Source organism: Bombina bombina, chromosome 4 (genome assembly GCF_027579735.1).
Source record: "Bombina bombina isolate aBomBom1 chromosome 4, aBomBom1.pri, whole genome shotgun sequence".
Lineage (NCBI taxonomy): Eukaryota > Metazoa > Chordata > Amphibia > Anura > Bombinatoridae > Bombina > Bombina bombina.
In genome coordinates this window covers 567,214,805-567,230,521 of record NC_069502.1, presented here as the reverse complement: position 1 = coordinate 567,230,521, position 15,717 = coordinate 567,214,805, and the positions used below count along the sequence as shown (strand labels likewise).

Sequence of the window (15,717 nt, the reverse complement as noted above, 5' to 3'; positions counted from 1 at the left end):
TTTACAGGTAACTTTGAATTTATTTTAACCTGGTACAATAGCTATTAAATAGTTAAGAACTATTTAATAGTTACCTAGTTAAAATAATTACAAAATTACCTGTAAAATAAAGCCTAACCTAAATTACAATTAAACCTAACACTATACTATCATTAAATTAATTAAATAAAATACCTACAATTACCTACAATTAAACCTAACACTACACTATCAATAAATAAATTAAATACAATTCCTACAAATAACTACAATGAAATAAACTAACTAAAGTACAAAAAATAAAAAAGAACTAAGTTACAAAAAATAAAAAAATATTTACAAACATAAGAAAAATATTACAACAATTTTAAACTAATTACACCTACTCTAAGCCCCCTAATAAAATAACAAAGACCCCCAAAATAAAAAATGCCCTACCCTATTCTAAATTACTACAGTTCAAAGCTCTTTTACCTTACCAGCCCTGAACAGGGCCCTTTGCGGGGCATGCCCCAAAGAATTCAGCTCTTTTGCCTGTAAAAAAAACAACATACAATACCCCCCCCCAATATTACAACCCACCACCCACATACCCCTAATCTAACCCAAACCCCCCTTAAATAAACCTAACACTAAGCCCCTGAAGATCTTCCTACCTTATCTTCACCATACCAGGTTCACCGATCCGTCCTGAAGAGCTCCTCCGATGTCCTGATCCAAGCCCAAGCGGGGGGCTGAAGAGGTCCATGATCCGGCTGAAGTCTTCATCCAAGCGGGAGCTGAAGAGGTCCATGATCCGGATGAAGTCTTCATCCAAGCGGGAGCTGAAGAGGTCCATGATCCGGATGAAGTCTTCTATCAACGGCATCTTCAATCTTCTTTCTTCCGGATCCATCTTGCAGACCTCCGACGCGGAACATCCTCTTCTCCCGACGCCTACTAGCCGAATGACGGTTCCTTTAAGGGACGTCATCCAAGATGGCGTCCCTTGAATTCCGATTGGCTGATAGGATTCTATCAGCCAATCGGAATTAAGGTAGGAATATTCTGATTGGCTGATGGAATCAGCCAATCAGAATCAAGTTCAATCCGATTGGCTGATCCAATCAGCCAATAAGATTGAGCTTGCATTCTATTGGCTGATCGGAACAGCCAATAGAATGCGAGCTCAATCTGATTGGCTGATTGGATCAGCCAATCGGATTGAACTTGATTCTGATTGGCTGATTCCATCAGCCAATCAGAATATTCCTACCTTAATTCCGATTGGCTGATAGAATCCTATCAGCCAATCGGAATTCGAGGGACGCCATCTTGGATGACGTCATTTAAAGGAACCGTCATTCGTCGTTCAGTCGTCGGCCAGGATGGATGTTCCGTGTTGGAGGTCTTCAGGATCCTGCCGCTCCGGATGGATGACCATAGAAGATCCCGCTTGGATGAAGACTTCAATCGGATGGAAGACCTCTTCTGCCTCGCTTGGATGAAGACTTCAGCCGGATCATGGACCTCTTCAGCCCCCCGCTTGGGCTTGGATCAGGACATCGGAGGAGCTCTTCTGGACAGATCGTTGAACCCGGTGAGGTGAAGACAAGGTAGGAAGATCTTCAGGGGCTTAGTGTTAGGTTTATTTAAGGGGGGTTTGGGTTAGATTAGGGGTATGTGGGTGGTGGGTTGTAATGTTGGGGGGCTTGGATATTGTATTTTTTTTTTTACAGGCAAAAGAGCTGAACTTCTTGGGGCATGCCCCGCAAAGGGCCCTGTTCAGGGCTGGTAAGGTAAAAGAGCTTTGAACTTTAGTAATTTAGAATAGGGTAGGGCATTTTTTTATTTTGGGGGGCTTTGTTATTTTATTAGGGGGCTTAGAGTAGGTGTAATTAGTTTAAAATTGTTGAAATATTTTTCTTATGTTTGTAAATATTTTTTTATTTTTTGTAACTTTGTTCTTTTTTATTGTTTGTACTTTAGCAAGTTTATTTAATTGTATTTATTTGTAGGAATTGTATTTATTTAATTGTAATATTGATAGTGTAGTGTTAGGTTAATTGTAGGTAATTGTAGGTAGTTTATTTAATTAATTTTTTGATAGTGTAGTGTTAGGTTTAATTGTAACTTAGGTTAGGATTTATTTTACAGGTAAATTTGTAATTATTTTAACTATTTTAGCTATTAAATAGTTCTTAACTATTTAATAGCTATTGTACCTGGTTAAAATAAATACAAAGTTACCTGTAAAATAAATATTAATCCTAAAATAGCTATAATATCATTATAATTTATATTGTAGCTATATTAGGATTTATTTTACAGGTAAGTATTTAGCTTTAAATAGGAATAATTTATTTAATAAGAGTTAATTAATTTCGTTAGATTTAAATTATATTTAACTTAGGGGGGTGTTAGTGTTAGGGTTAGACTTAGCTTTAGGGGTTAATACATTTATTAGAATAGCGGTGAGCTCCAGTCGGCAGATTAGGGGTTAATAATTGAAGTTAGGTGTCGGCGATGTTAGGGAGGGCAGATTAGGGGTTAATACTATTTATTATAGGGTTAGTGAGGCGGATTAGGGGTTAATAACTTTATTATAGTAGCGCTCAGGTCCGGTCGGCAGATTAGGGGTTAATAAGTGTAGGCAGGTGGAGGCGACGTGGGGGGGGGCAGATTAGGGGTTAATAAATATAATATAGGGGTCGGCGATGTTAGGGCAGCAGATTAGGGGTACATAGGGATAATGTAAGTAGCGGCGGTTTACGGAGCGGCAGATTAGGGGTTAATAATAATATGCAGGGGTCAGCGATAGCGGGGGCGGCAGATTAGGGGTTAATAAGTGTAAGGTTAGGGGTGTTTAGACTCGGGGTACATGTTAGGGTGTTAGGTGCAGACGTAGGAAGTGTTTCCGCATAGCAAACAATGGGGCTGCGTTAGGAGCTGAACGCGGCTTTTTTGCAGGTGTTAGGTTTTTTTTCAGCTCAAACAGCTCCATTGTTTCCTATGGGAGAATCGTGCACAAGCACGTTTTTGAGGCTGGCCGCTTGCGTAAGCAACTCTGGTATCGAGAGTTGAAGCTGCGTTAAATATGCTCTACGCTCCTTTTTTGGAGCCTAACGCAGCCTTTATGTGGACTCTCAATACCAGAGTTATTTTTATGGTGCGGCCAGAAAAAAGCCGGCGTTAGTTTTTCGGGTCGTTACCGACAAAACTCCAAATCTAGCCGAAAGAAAATACAAAAATGTGAGGTTTATTTCTAGTATATTTTTCATAAATGCGACGTAACAGATTTGATTGTATATTGTGTCAATACGATACATATGCTCTTTCTTTGTATTTGTATATGACATCTGTGATATAACTTGTATGTTATTTTACATTTTTACCTCAATAAAAATAATTAAAATATATATATATATATTACAATTATAATAAATTCACTTTTGCTTTAATTGGCCTCCTTGTCTTTGCAATAAAATTGTCAATTAATTGTATATTCTCAGAAAGACACATGGGGCTCTTATTGTGGGTATTTGGGGAGAAGAACTTTGAACCCCAACCAAAATGGACTTACTATCATATTATTCCTCAATAAATGCAACTGGTCTAAGATTCAACAGTAATTATAAAAAAGTTTGACATTACCATCCACAGTAAATGAGAATGCTTATTTAAAACCATTATATTTATTTATTTTTTGTTGCAGGCAGGAGATACGTGTCAACATGTTGCAGCTCGATACAATCACTTGTCCATCATTCGAGTTTTGCTAAGCGCATTCTGTTCTGTCAATGAAAAAAACCAGGTCAGTATATGAGATTTTTTCCCCTTTCTTCAAATAAGCTTTTGTTAGAAAAATAAAAGGTGTACAAATAAATAGGAATTAATATACAATAATGTATATCATGTGCATATACAATTCGAAATATCCTCTTACTCCTGTGCTAGATTTGTTTAGTTTTGTTATGTTTTGTATTTTATCACAAATCTTTGTCATTGTATACCCCTATCATTGTACCCAGCGCTACGGAATTTGGCGGCGCTATACAAATAAATGATAATAATAATAATAATAATCCTATTACACTTTGAGAACAGTAAGAGGATAACATAAAGCAAGCCCGGTAGGAAGCCTTGTGAAGGGGTTGCAGGAAGGTGGTTAAAACCGCCTCAGAGCCCCCAAGTCCATGGTGATGTGTTGCTAATTAGAGCTTGTAATTTTCATTCAAATATTTTAAACTACCAAACTAATTATAATTATATATCATTTTTAAGCAAGAGAGAACTAACTGAGTAAAATCAACAAAGGGAAAGAACAGACAATGGCATCTATTTATCAAGCTGTCAACCGCAAATATGCTGGAATTCCGCAGCGTATTTGTGGCGAGCCTAATTCCCCTTAGTTATCAAACCCTACAGACCGGCAAAAGTAGAATTTTGTGACGTAACATACGATACGCCGGACTAACTCCAACACAGATCGATGCTTACGTCATTACAGATGTTCTGAATGCAAATTCGGCACAATCTGACTACTTTTGCTAGTTATCAAATTTCTACCAGGTACGCTCGCCACTATTCCGGCCCAGCGTACCTGGTTTTCAATCCGCCGCCCTGGAGGTGGCGGATGCCATAGGAATCAATGGGAGTCTGAAAGCAGCGAAAGCTCATGTTTGCTGCTGCCCGATATCCCATTGATTCCTATGGTAACGTTTACACCTAACACCCTAACATGTACCCCGAGTCTAAACACCCCTAATCTGCCCCCCCTACACCGCCGCCACCTACATTATATTTATTAACCCCTAATCTGCTGCCCTGACACCACCGCCACCTACATAAAGTTATTAACCCCTAATCTGCCCCCCCTACACCGCTGCCACCTACATTATATTTAGTAACCCATAATCTGCCCCCCTAGACCGCCGACACTATATTACATTTATTAACCCCTAAACCTAAGTCTAACCCTAACACCCCCTAACTTAAATATAATTTAAATAAATATAAATAAATATTCCTATCATTAAATAAATTATTCCTATTTAAAACTAAATACTTACCTATAAAATAAACCCTAAGCTAGCTACAATATAACTAATAGTTACATTGTATCTAGCTTAGGGTTTATTTTTATTTTACAGGCAAGTTTGTATTTATTTTAACTAGGTACAATAGTTATTAAATAGTTATTAACTATTTAATAACTTCCTAGTTAAAATATATACAAATGTACCTGTAAAATAAAACCTAACCTAAGTTACAATTACACCTAACACTACACTATAATTAAATAAATTCCCTAAACTAAATACAATTAAATACAATTAAATAAAATTATCTAAAGTACAACCCCCCCCCACTAAATTACAGAACATAATAAACAAATTACAAGATTTTTAAACTATATACACCTAATCTAATCCCCCTAACAAAATAACGGCTAGATTTAGAGTTCTGCGGCCAAAGGGGTGCGTTAGCTACGCGTGCTTTTTTTCTCCCGCACCTTTTAAATACCGCTGGTATTTAGAGTTCACAGAAGGGCTGCGTTAGGCTCCAAAAAAGGGAGCGTAGAGCATATTTACCGCCACTTCAACTCTCGATACCAGCGGTGCTTACGGACGCGGCCAGCTTCAAAAACGTGCTCGTGCACGATTCCCCCATAGGAAACAATGGGGCTGTTTGAGCTGAAAAAAAACCTAACACCTGCAAAAAAGCAGCGTTAAGCTCCTAACGCAGCCCCATTGTTTCCTATGGGGAAACACTTCCTAAGTCTGCACCTAACACCCTAACATGTACCCCGAGTCTAAACACCCCTAGCCTTACACTTATTAACCCCTAATCTGCTGCCCCCGCTATCGCTGACCCCTGCATATTATTATTAACCCCTAATCTGCCGCTCCATACACCGCCGCAACCTACATTATACCTATGTACACCTAATCTGCTGCCCCTAACACTGCCGACCCCTATATTATATTTATTAACCCCTAATCTGCGGCCCCCAACGTCGCCTCCACCTACCTACACTTATTAACCCCTAATCTGCCGACTGGAGCTCGCCGCTACTCTAATAAATGTATTAACCCCTAAAGCTAAGTCTAACCCTAACACTAACACCCCCCTAAGTTAAATATAATTGAAATCTAACAAAATAAATTAACTCTTATTAAATAAATTAATCCTATTTAAAGCTAAATACTTACCTATAAATTAAACCCTAATATAGCTACAATATAAATTATAATTATATTGTAGCTATTTTAGGATTAATATTTATTTTACAGGCAACTTTGTAATTATTTTAACCAGGTACAATAGCTATTAAATAGTTAATAACTATTTAATAGTTACCTAGTTAAAATAATTACAAAATTACCTGTAAAATAAATCTGAACCTAAGTTACAATTAAACCTAACACTACACTATCAATAAATAAATTAAATAAACTACCTACAATTATCTACAATTAAACCTAACACTACACTATCAATAAATAAATTAAATAAAATACCTACAAATAAATACAATTAAATAAACTAACTAAAGTACAAAAAATAAAAAAGAACTAAGTTACAAAAAATAAAAAAATATTTACAAACATTAGAAAAATATTACAACAATTTTAAACTAATTACACCTACTCTAAGCCCCCTAATAAAATAACAAAGCCCCCCAAAATAAAAAAATACCCTACCCTATTTTAAAATTAAAATAGAAAAGCTCTTTTACCTTACCAGCCCTTAAAAGGGCCATTTGCGGGGCATGCCCCAAAGAATTCAGCTCTTTTGTCTGGAGAAAAAAAACATACAATACCCCCCCCCAACATTACAACCCACCACCCACATACCCCTAATCTAACCCAAACCCCCCTTAAATAAACCTAACACTAAGCCCCTGAAGATCTTCCTACCTTGTCTTCACCACACCGGGTATCACACCGATCCGTCCTGGCTCTGATGTCTTGATCCAAGCCCAAGCGGGGGGCTGAAGACATCCATCCTCCGGCTGAAGTCTTGATCCAAGCGGGCAGAAGAAGACATCCGGACCGGCAAACATCTTCATCCAAGCCGCATCTTCTATGTTTTTCCATCCGATGACGACCGGCTCCATCTTGAAGACCTCCGGCGCGGATCCATCCTCTTCTTGCGACGTCCTAAGTCCTAATGAAGGTTCCTTTAAATGACGTCATCCAAGATGGCGTCCCTCGAATTCCTATTGGCTGATAGGATTCTATCAGCCAATTGGAATTAAGGTAGGAAAATTCTGATTGGCTGATGGAATCAGCCAATCAGATTCAAGTTCAATCCGATTGGCTGATCCGATCAGCCAATCAGATTGAGCTCGTATTCTATTGGCTGATCGGAACAGCCAATAGAATGCAAGCTCAATCTGCCCGCTTGGATCAAGACTTCAGCCGGAGGATGGATGTCTTCAGCCCCCCGCTTGGGCTTGGATCAAGACATCATATTTTTTTATTTTTTGTAACTTAGTTCTTTTTTATTTTTTGTACTTTAGTTAGTTTATTTAATTGTATTTATATGTAGGTATTGTATTTAATTAATTTATTGATAGTGTAGTGTTAGGTTTAATTGTAACTTAGGTTAGGATTTATTTTACAGGTAATTTTTTAATTATTTTAACTAGCTAGCTATTAAATAGTTATTAACTATTTAATAGCTATTGTACCTGGTTAAAATAAATACAAAGTTGCCTGTAAAATAAATATTAATCCTAAAATAGCTACAATATAATTATAATTTATATTGTAGCTATATTAGGGTTTATTTTACAGGTAAGTATTTAGCTTTAAATAGGAATAATTTATTTAATAAGAGTTAATTTATTTTGTTAGATTTAAATTATATTTAACTTAGGGGGTGTTAGGGTTAGACTTACCTTTAGGGGTTAATACATTTTTTAGAGTAGCGGTGAGATCCGGTCGGCAGATTAGGGGTTAATTATTGTAGGTAGGGGGAGGCGATGTTGGGGGCGGCAGATTAGGGGTTAATAAATATAATATAGGGGTCGGCGGTATTAGGGGCAGCAGATTAGGGGTACATAGGGATAACGTAGGTGGCGGCGGTGTGCGGTCGGCAGATTAGGGGTTAATAATTGTAGGTAGGTGGCGGCGACGTTGGGGGTGGCAGATTAGGGGTTAATAAATATTATGTAGGTGTCGGCGGTATTAGGGGCAGCAGATTAGGGGTACATAGGGATAATGTAGGTGGCGGCGGTGTGCGGTCGGCAGATTAGGGGTTAAAAAAATTTAATAGAGTGGCGGCGATGTGGGGGGACCTCGGTTTAGGGGTACATAGGTAGTTTATGGGTGTTAGTGTACTTTAGAGCACAGTAGTTAAGAGCTTTATGAACCGGCGTTAGCCCAGAAAGCTCTTAACTACTGACTTTTTTCTGCGGCTGGAGTCTTGTCTTTAGATTTCTTACGCTCACTTCAGCCAAGACTCTAAATACCAGCGTTAGAAAAATCCCATTGAAAAGATAGGATACGCAAATGGCGTAGGGGGATCTGCGGTATGGAAAAGTCGCGGCTGGAAAGTGAGCGTTAGACCCTTTCCTGACTGACTCCAAATACCAGCGGGCAGCCAAAACCAGCGTTAGGAGCCTCTAACGCTGGTTTTGACAGCTACCGCCGACTATAAGCCCCCCCAAAATAAAAAAAAAAGCCATACCCTACACTAAATTACAAATAGCCCTTAAAAGGGCCTTTTGCAGGGCATTGCCCCAAAGTAATCAGCTCTTTTTCCTCTTCATCCGACGTCTTTTTGAACAATGACGGTTCCTTTAAGTGACGTCATCCAAGATGGTGTTCCTTCAATTACGATTTGCTCGCATTCTATTGGCTGATTGGAACAGCGGTGTGGCGGCGGTGTAGGGGGGGCAGATTAGGGGTTAATAAATATAATGTAGGTGGCGGTGTAGGGGCGGAAGATTAGGGGTTAATAAGTATAATGTAGGTGGCGGTGGGCTTTGGGAGCGGGAGTTTAGGGGTTAAACACTTTATTTAGATGCGGCGGGGTCCGTGAATGGCGGTTTAGGGGTTAACACATTTATTAGAGTTGCGGTGGGCTCCGGGAGCGGCGGTATAGGGGTTAAACAGTATAGTATAGTGTGGGTGTTTAGTGACAGGGTACCAATAATGATGTCAAAAAGCCGAAGAGCAGCGAGATAGATGACTGTTAGTTAACAACAGTCTGCTGCTTTTCGCCCCGTACTTGGTGCGCGGCTTTTTGACAGCTTTTTTGGTAACTTTGGAGAACGTATTCAGGTCTGCGGCAGCGATGTTACGCGATCTTAGGCGAGCGTATTGGTGCTGTTGAATGCAAGTAAGTTGACGGGTTGATAAACAGATGCCAATGTAACATTTAGTTGAAGCAATACAATATATATATATATATATATATATATATATATATATATATATATATATATATATATATCAATTTTAGTTGTATACTTTGTCTAGTGAATTAAGAGAAGATGGAAAGTGGGGAGTACACCAGGGGGAGAGTATATGAGATTTTTTTTGTTAGTTGCAACCGTCTTAGCATTAAAAAAAAAATTATAAAAAAAGTAGGAAGTGTAGGAATACAATATACAAATATTAAATAAAATACTTTTTAAACATCATTATACAAATATTGTAATGAAATTTCAGTTTAAAGGCTGAAAGGTACATTAATTGAAAAATATGGTGAGAACCCACAAATCATCACATGTGCAGAGCTTTACTTCATCCCATTCTCCCAGCATTTCTCTGTTATGCTTTGCCTCCAACCTAAGAAAAAGGTGAAAATGAAGTGTTCTGTCTTCACGTCGATAGACAGCATTTCTCTAACCAATCTTAGACCAACGTTCACCCTCAAAAGTTCTGGGCTGACAAAGTAGTTTAGTCCGGCAGTAAGAAATCTCATCTAACAGTAATACAGATTTATCTTCCAATTCCCTGGTTTACAGTGAGGTGCTCCTATATATATCTTTGGAACTGTGTTTGCACTTCCTCCAATAGACCTTTTACTGACTGCAGTCTGCGGCTGCTAATGATGCAAGGTACTGGAATGTGCTTTGGGTAAATACAAATTACCTTCCATAACCCACTGGATATTCCTTGAAATGAGGCAATTTTGGCAAATTGGAGAGCTTTCTGACCCTAGCATACAATGCCTTCTCCTTATCACCAGTGCTGCAAGCTCCCCTTGTTTTGCTACTTTCTATTTTTGTTAGTCTTATTAGCAGTGCTTTAAGGGGTTAATAAGTTTCTTAAAAAAACATTTGTGGGGCATTATGGGTAGCCACTCCCCTTCCTACTAGAGCTGTGCCCGTCTTCACTACTGGCATTTTCAAGTTTCTTAACTATTTAAGAGCTGTATTCGACAGAGTAAGAATATTATACATTTCAGAACATTTTTTTAGAAGATTTTTGTTAAATGTCTGGGTATGCTGTGTTTGAGTTTTAGTGTCTGGGTGATTGTTTTCTCCCTCACCCGCTACTCACACTTTGTTGAGTATATAGTGCCATTCTTTCTTTCTCCCCTTATATTTGCCTTTATATGGAGCAATTTAGTGCAAATCAGGTCTCTGCTGGGGATGAGGTCAGATCTACTGATCAAGTCAGCCCTGTTAATGTAAGATTTTTATGGAAAACTATGCCTGTGTATACCTCATATCATCTGTGGAGATAGGGGGCGCCCTTGTGAAGCTAAGTATAATATAATAAACTCAAATGGTAAATAATTAGTTCAGAGGAACTGAATGGGATGGGTGGGGTTGTGGGGCAGAAGTGGATGTGCACTAAATAAACACACACCCCCACACCCAACCATACACACACTGAGTAGATCTGTATATGTAAGTGTGTAATATACACAACTTAGTGGTGCACAAACACACACACCTCTAAGCAGGTGAATAAAGACAGTGGTATATCTATATAAGGCTAAACTGCTATATGTGGTGTATAAGTATAGTAGGTAGTAAAATAATCCCTGTTAAGATAACCAAATGTTTACACTGTAGATGTAATCAGTGTACTGTCTTATGCACACAAAATAGTGATACAAAAATACACACTACTCTTGTGTAGATGGGGATAGACACTGGTATATCTATATAAAGCTATACTCCTGAATATGGTACATCAGAATGAAACTTGTGAGAATTAGTAATATAGTCCCTGTTTGGATGCACGTATACTAACAAAAAATTCTTAAAATACAGTACAAATATGATAAATGTGATGTCTACAATTTCTGACACAGGTTTATTCTCGTCTAGAGATAATAAAGTCCACACTGGGTGATTGATGTTGCAGGTCTAGGCAGCTATCTGTAGAGGATCAAGGCCACAATCCAATGTAACAGTCTGTAGGTGATATAAGAACACAGAAGTGCCACATTGCCCAAAATTGTTTGGTAACAAATATAATATGGTCTCAGATAGATACACTTACATGTAGTGTGGCACCCCTGGTGGTGCAGATGGAGCAGTCTGGGATCAGTTAGCAGTCACCCAGAAGACTGACCTCCGGTAGATATTCGATAATCTGCAGATAATGATATAGAACACAAGAGTGCCTATATGGTCTAGTATTGTTTGTACAGGCAAAGTGAGAATGAGACGATGTATAATGCACTCACATTTAGTAGGGCACCTTCCCTGGTGCAGTCTAGCCAGGCTGGGTTCAATACAGTCAACCAGCAGACTTAGAACCAGTGGTCTGGAACTCCCCAGGAATCACAGGTGGAGATGTAGAAAATGGTAGGCAGGATGATTGGAGTAAATAATAATGAATAGTCCGGCAGCAAGAGGTAAATATAAAAAACTACTTACTTTATTTAAAATAATAATATAATAAAAGCAACGCGTTTCTCGGCCTAACAAATGGCTGTTTAATCATGCTTAATAAAATGTATGTTATTCACTTGCTATTTGTATACCAGACTATCCTAAATTGATGGACTACACCTGGGTGAGGTGTTAGTCAATTCGATGGTCATGTGGATAATTTAGCCAATCACAAACGATATACAAAATTACCTCACATTGTAAACAAGTGTTCATTCATTCATTCAACATCTGAATTGTATAACCAAAATATCAACAATGTAAATACAATCAATCTCCAAATATTTCAAATAATACACATTAAATGTAGTTGCCAATTTTTACTCATGTGCCAAGATCATTTATACAATACTTAGGGCGACCTTATTCCCATTCTAAGTGAGCTGAAAAAGAAATTAACAAATAATCTAGATAATGTTATATGGATACTAACAGTCAATATGGTTGTTAGGTGAAAATATTGTTCATAGATAAAATTTTGTGTGTTTCACAGCGATCCATACGTGTGTGGCTTTAAAAGTATATATCGCTGGCTTCTATATTCCAGAATCGCTATAATAGAATGCTGGTTTTACTTACTACAATTGTGTGCAATGGTTTTTTAGACGTTTTCGCGTAATGAGCTGTTGTCTCTAGCAAACATTTACTGTTCGTATGTTTGTCTAAAAGCGTTGCAATGATCCGGATGACGTTTCCTAAGATGATAGGTCGTCTATAAGTGATACTGATTGGACATGGTGCGTGACACGTCATGGTCAAAAACGAACAATAGGCGAATCAGTGTGAGTTTTCTTGATAATGGGCTGTTTTGTACATTATTATAGGGCAATTGCTAAGGACCCCACTTTAATTTTCTCAAAACAACTATATTCTCTTCTGCAAGAGGGATTTGATGAAGGCATTATAACCAAAAAAGAAAAAGATTATCTTTATCCTAAAAATCCTAATATAGCCTTTTACTATCATTTACCGAAAATACATAAAAACAAACAAAACCCTCCTGGACGCCATATAATAGCTGGCATCGGTAGTCTTACTTACAATTTATCAGCATATATCGACTCTTTTGCAAAAGCATGTCATAGACCTCCCTTCCTTCATTAAAGATTCATCAGATCTACTGAATAAATTGACCATCTTAGGAATTACTAACACTAATCAGAAATTATGGTGGATCACAAGTGATGTAAATTCACTATATTCTAATATTCCTCATGATAAAGGTTTACTAGCAATCAAATCCTATTTACTAACAGATATATATATATATATATATATGCCAAACAAACAACAACAATTTACTAGTGAATTAATAGACTTCATTCTTCATCATAACTCTATTTTCAATATCAGGGATTATTCTATCTCCAAATTAAGGGTACGGCCATGGGCACCAGGTTCGCCCCAAGTTTTGCCAATTTGTATATGGGCAAGTTTGAGGAAACCGATATATATGGATTCAACATGGGGGCGAGCCTGGTGTTCTGTGGTCGGTATATAGACAATCTCATTTTCCTGTTTAAGGGGTCCTTCGAGGAAGCACTCTCCTTCACTGACACATTCAATGTAAATAATTTTGGCCTTGAATTTACCAGCAATATCCAATTGACTAAAATTGAATATCTTGACTTAATTTTGTATTTTTCACCTTCAGGTACGATCATGTCAGAGACATTTTTTTAAAAAGTAGACTGCAATAGCTTTATAAATTTTAACAGTAACCATTACTATAGTTGGAAAAAGAATGTACCCTATGTGCAATTTAGGCGCATTAGACGTTCAGTCTACTATATTGAAGGATAGATTCCTTGAGAAAGGGTTTCCCTTAGAATTAATACAAAAAGGCTTACATGGTGACAGGACCTCTTATTTTTTTAAAAAAAGAAGAATATGATTATTAAAAACAAACTGAATGATGACACTAACACTCCCTTGTTTATCACTGGGTTCAGCAGCAAACACAGAGATATCAAAATAATTATTCATAATCATTGGCCCATCATATGTAACAACCCTTATCTAAAAGATCATATATCCCCCAAACCTAAAATAGTGTTTAGAAGGGCCCCCACACTCAAAACTAAACTAAACTAGCACGAAGTAAAATTGTTAAAGACAGATTAAATCTAAATACGGCAACTATGGCTAACAACACCATTAAAAGAACATTTTTGGGCAATTTTGTGCCCCAAAGTGGGGCATTCAAATGCCACAAATCAAGATGCAGTATGTGCAAAATAGTGAAGAGTGGCACAAAAACCTTTCAATCAAATTATACAGGAGAACAATTTAAAATAAAAACCGCCTAACATGCGAATCTACATATGTAGTTTACCTCATTTACTGCTCATGTGGGGTCCAATACGTAGGCCGAACCTGCCGCAAAATAAAGAAACGATGGAGTGAATACATCTATAATGTAAAAAGAAAGTTTTTGAAACATAGTGTCTCGAGACATTGTGTTTACACCCATGGAGGAAGCTCTAACACACTATCCATCATATCGATAATCTCTAGAAACAGCCATAATCCTATGCTCCAGCTTCGCCGCAGAGAAACATATTGGATCCACAAACTACATACATTGATCCCAGATGGCCTGAACAAATGTGTAGATTTAGCAGCATTTGATTTATAAATTTGTCTGGCGAAGGTGACTTAGTTCAGATAGTCTGTCACATATTGATTTGATAATTTTGTCACTCCCTGATGGCTTCAATATCATTATTATCACCACTACTATCACCATAGAGTACCCTCATGTACATATAGAGCATCTCACCAATCAACACATATTATGAATATATCTTCCATCCCTTGTTCCCCACATTCATCCCCATCCTCTCTAATAAGCGATTTATATCGCTACTAGATATTTATATGACACTTATCCCACCACTATTAATGATCAATTCACCTCTTTTATCTTAGATACCAATAGGCCAACTTTATTTATTTAGGTAATACACTACCCCTATATTCTATAGAATCCAATATGAATATCATTATGCTACTACTAATCATATCGAGATTCCCTCTGTACCCCTGTCATCATTAATGCTTTAATACCTACCACTATAGTAGGTCCTATCACATCATAATATATATGTATACAAGATTAACAAATATAAGAATCTTAACTTATATCACTTCCGGTCGCATCTCACACGATAGGACACTAGATATAGTTGAATATTAGAGTAGTCCACTCCATGGATCTATTGGGTCCGATATACAGGACTGCTTAATTCATTATTGATGGCCACTGAATATAGCCACTTTTCTTTCTGTACATTAGTTCACAATTATTATTTATTTTCACAATTGTATATAATCATACTATACTATATTATCTGTTATGTTCAATTGTTATGACTAAACGGTATCAATAATATCCCCTCCACCCTATTAGTGTGATTTAGCTATCATGTAACCATCACTCAGCTATTAAGCATTTATCTATACTATATTTCTTATTCCATCTTTATATATATATTTTTAGTATGTCCGGTATTGATATGAGTGATACTGTTCACTATAGCGATGCGTACATTGCCGCATACACAGGCTTCTTTATTATAGCAAATACCCTCTATCACTTTGTCAGTAGTTATCTGCACCTATCATCACCACTATAGTTAATATAATTATATATATATATACATATATTTACTTTTAGTCACCATTCACTTTAAATCACACAGGCTATTAAACTTCATGATAGTAGTCATATGCATCTATGAACTTTATCGTAAGTGATAATGTACAAAACAGCCTGTTATTAAGAAAACTCACACTGATTCGCCTATTGTTCGTTTTTGACCATGACGTGTCACACACCATGTCCAATCAGTATCACTTATAGCCGACCTATCATCTTAGGAAAC

General features: G+C 37.3%; 1 protein-coding gene across 4 annotated transcripts in view; it reads left to right on the top strand.

The window, feature by feature from the left end:
- The window catches only part of ANKRD6 (ankyrin repeat domain 6), a 719,155-nt gene that overhangs the window by 495,327 nt on the left and 208,111 nt on the right, over window positions 1-15,717 (top strand). For all 4 annotated transcript variants that reach the window (XM_053710544.1, XM_053710542.1, XM_053710540.1 and 1 more), the window contains one exon: window positions 3,674-3,772. In XM_053710544.1, the coding sequence (XP_053566519.1) occupies window positions 3,674-3,772 (99 nt within the window). The remainder of the gene's footprint in view (window positions 1-3,673; window positions 3,773-15,717) is intronic.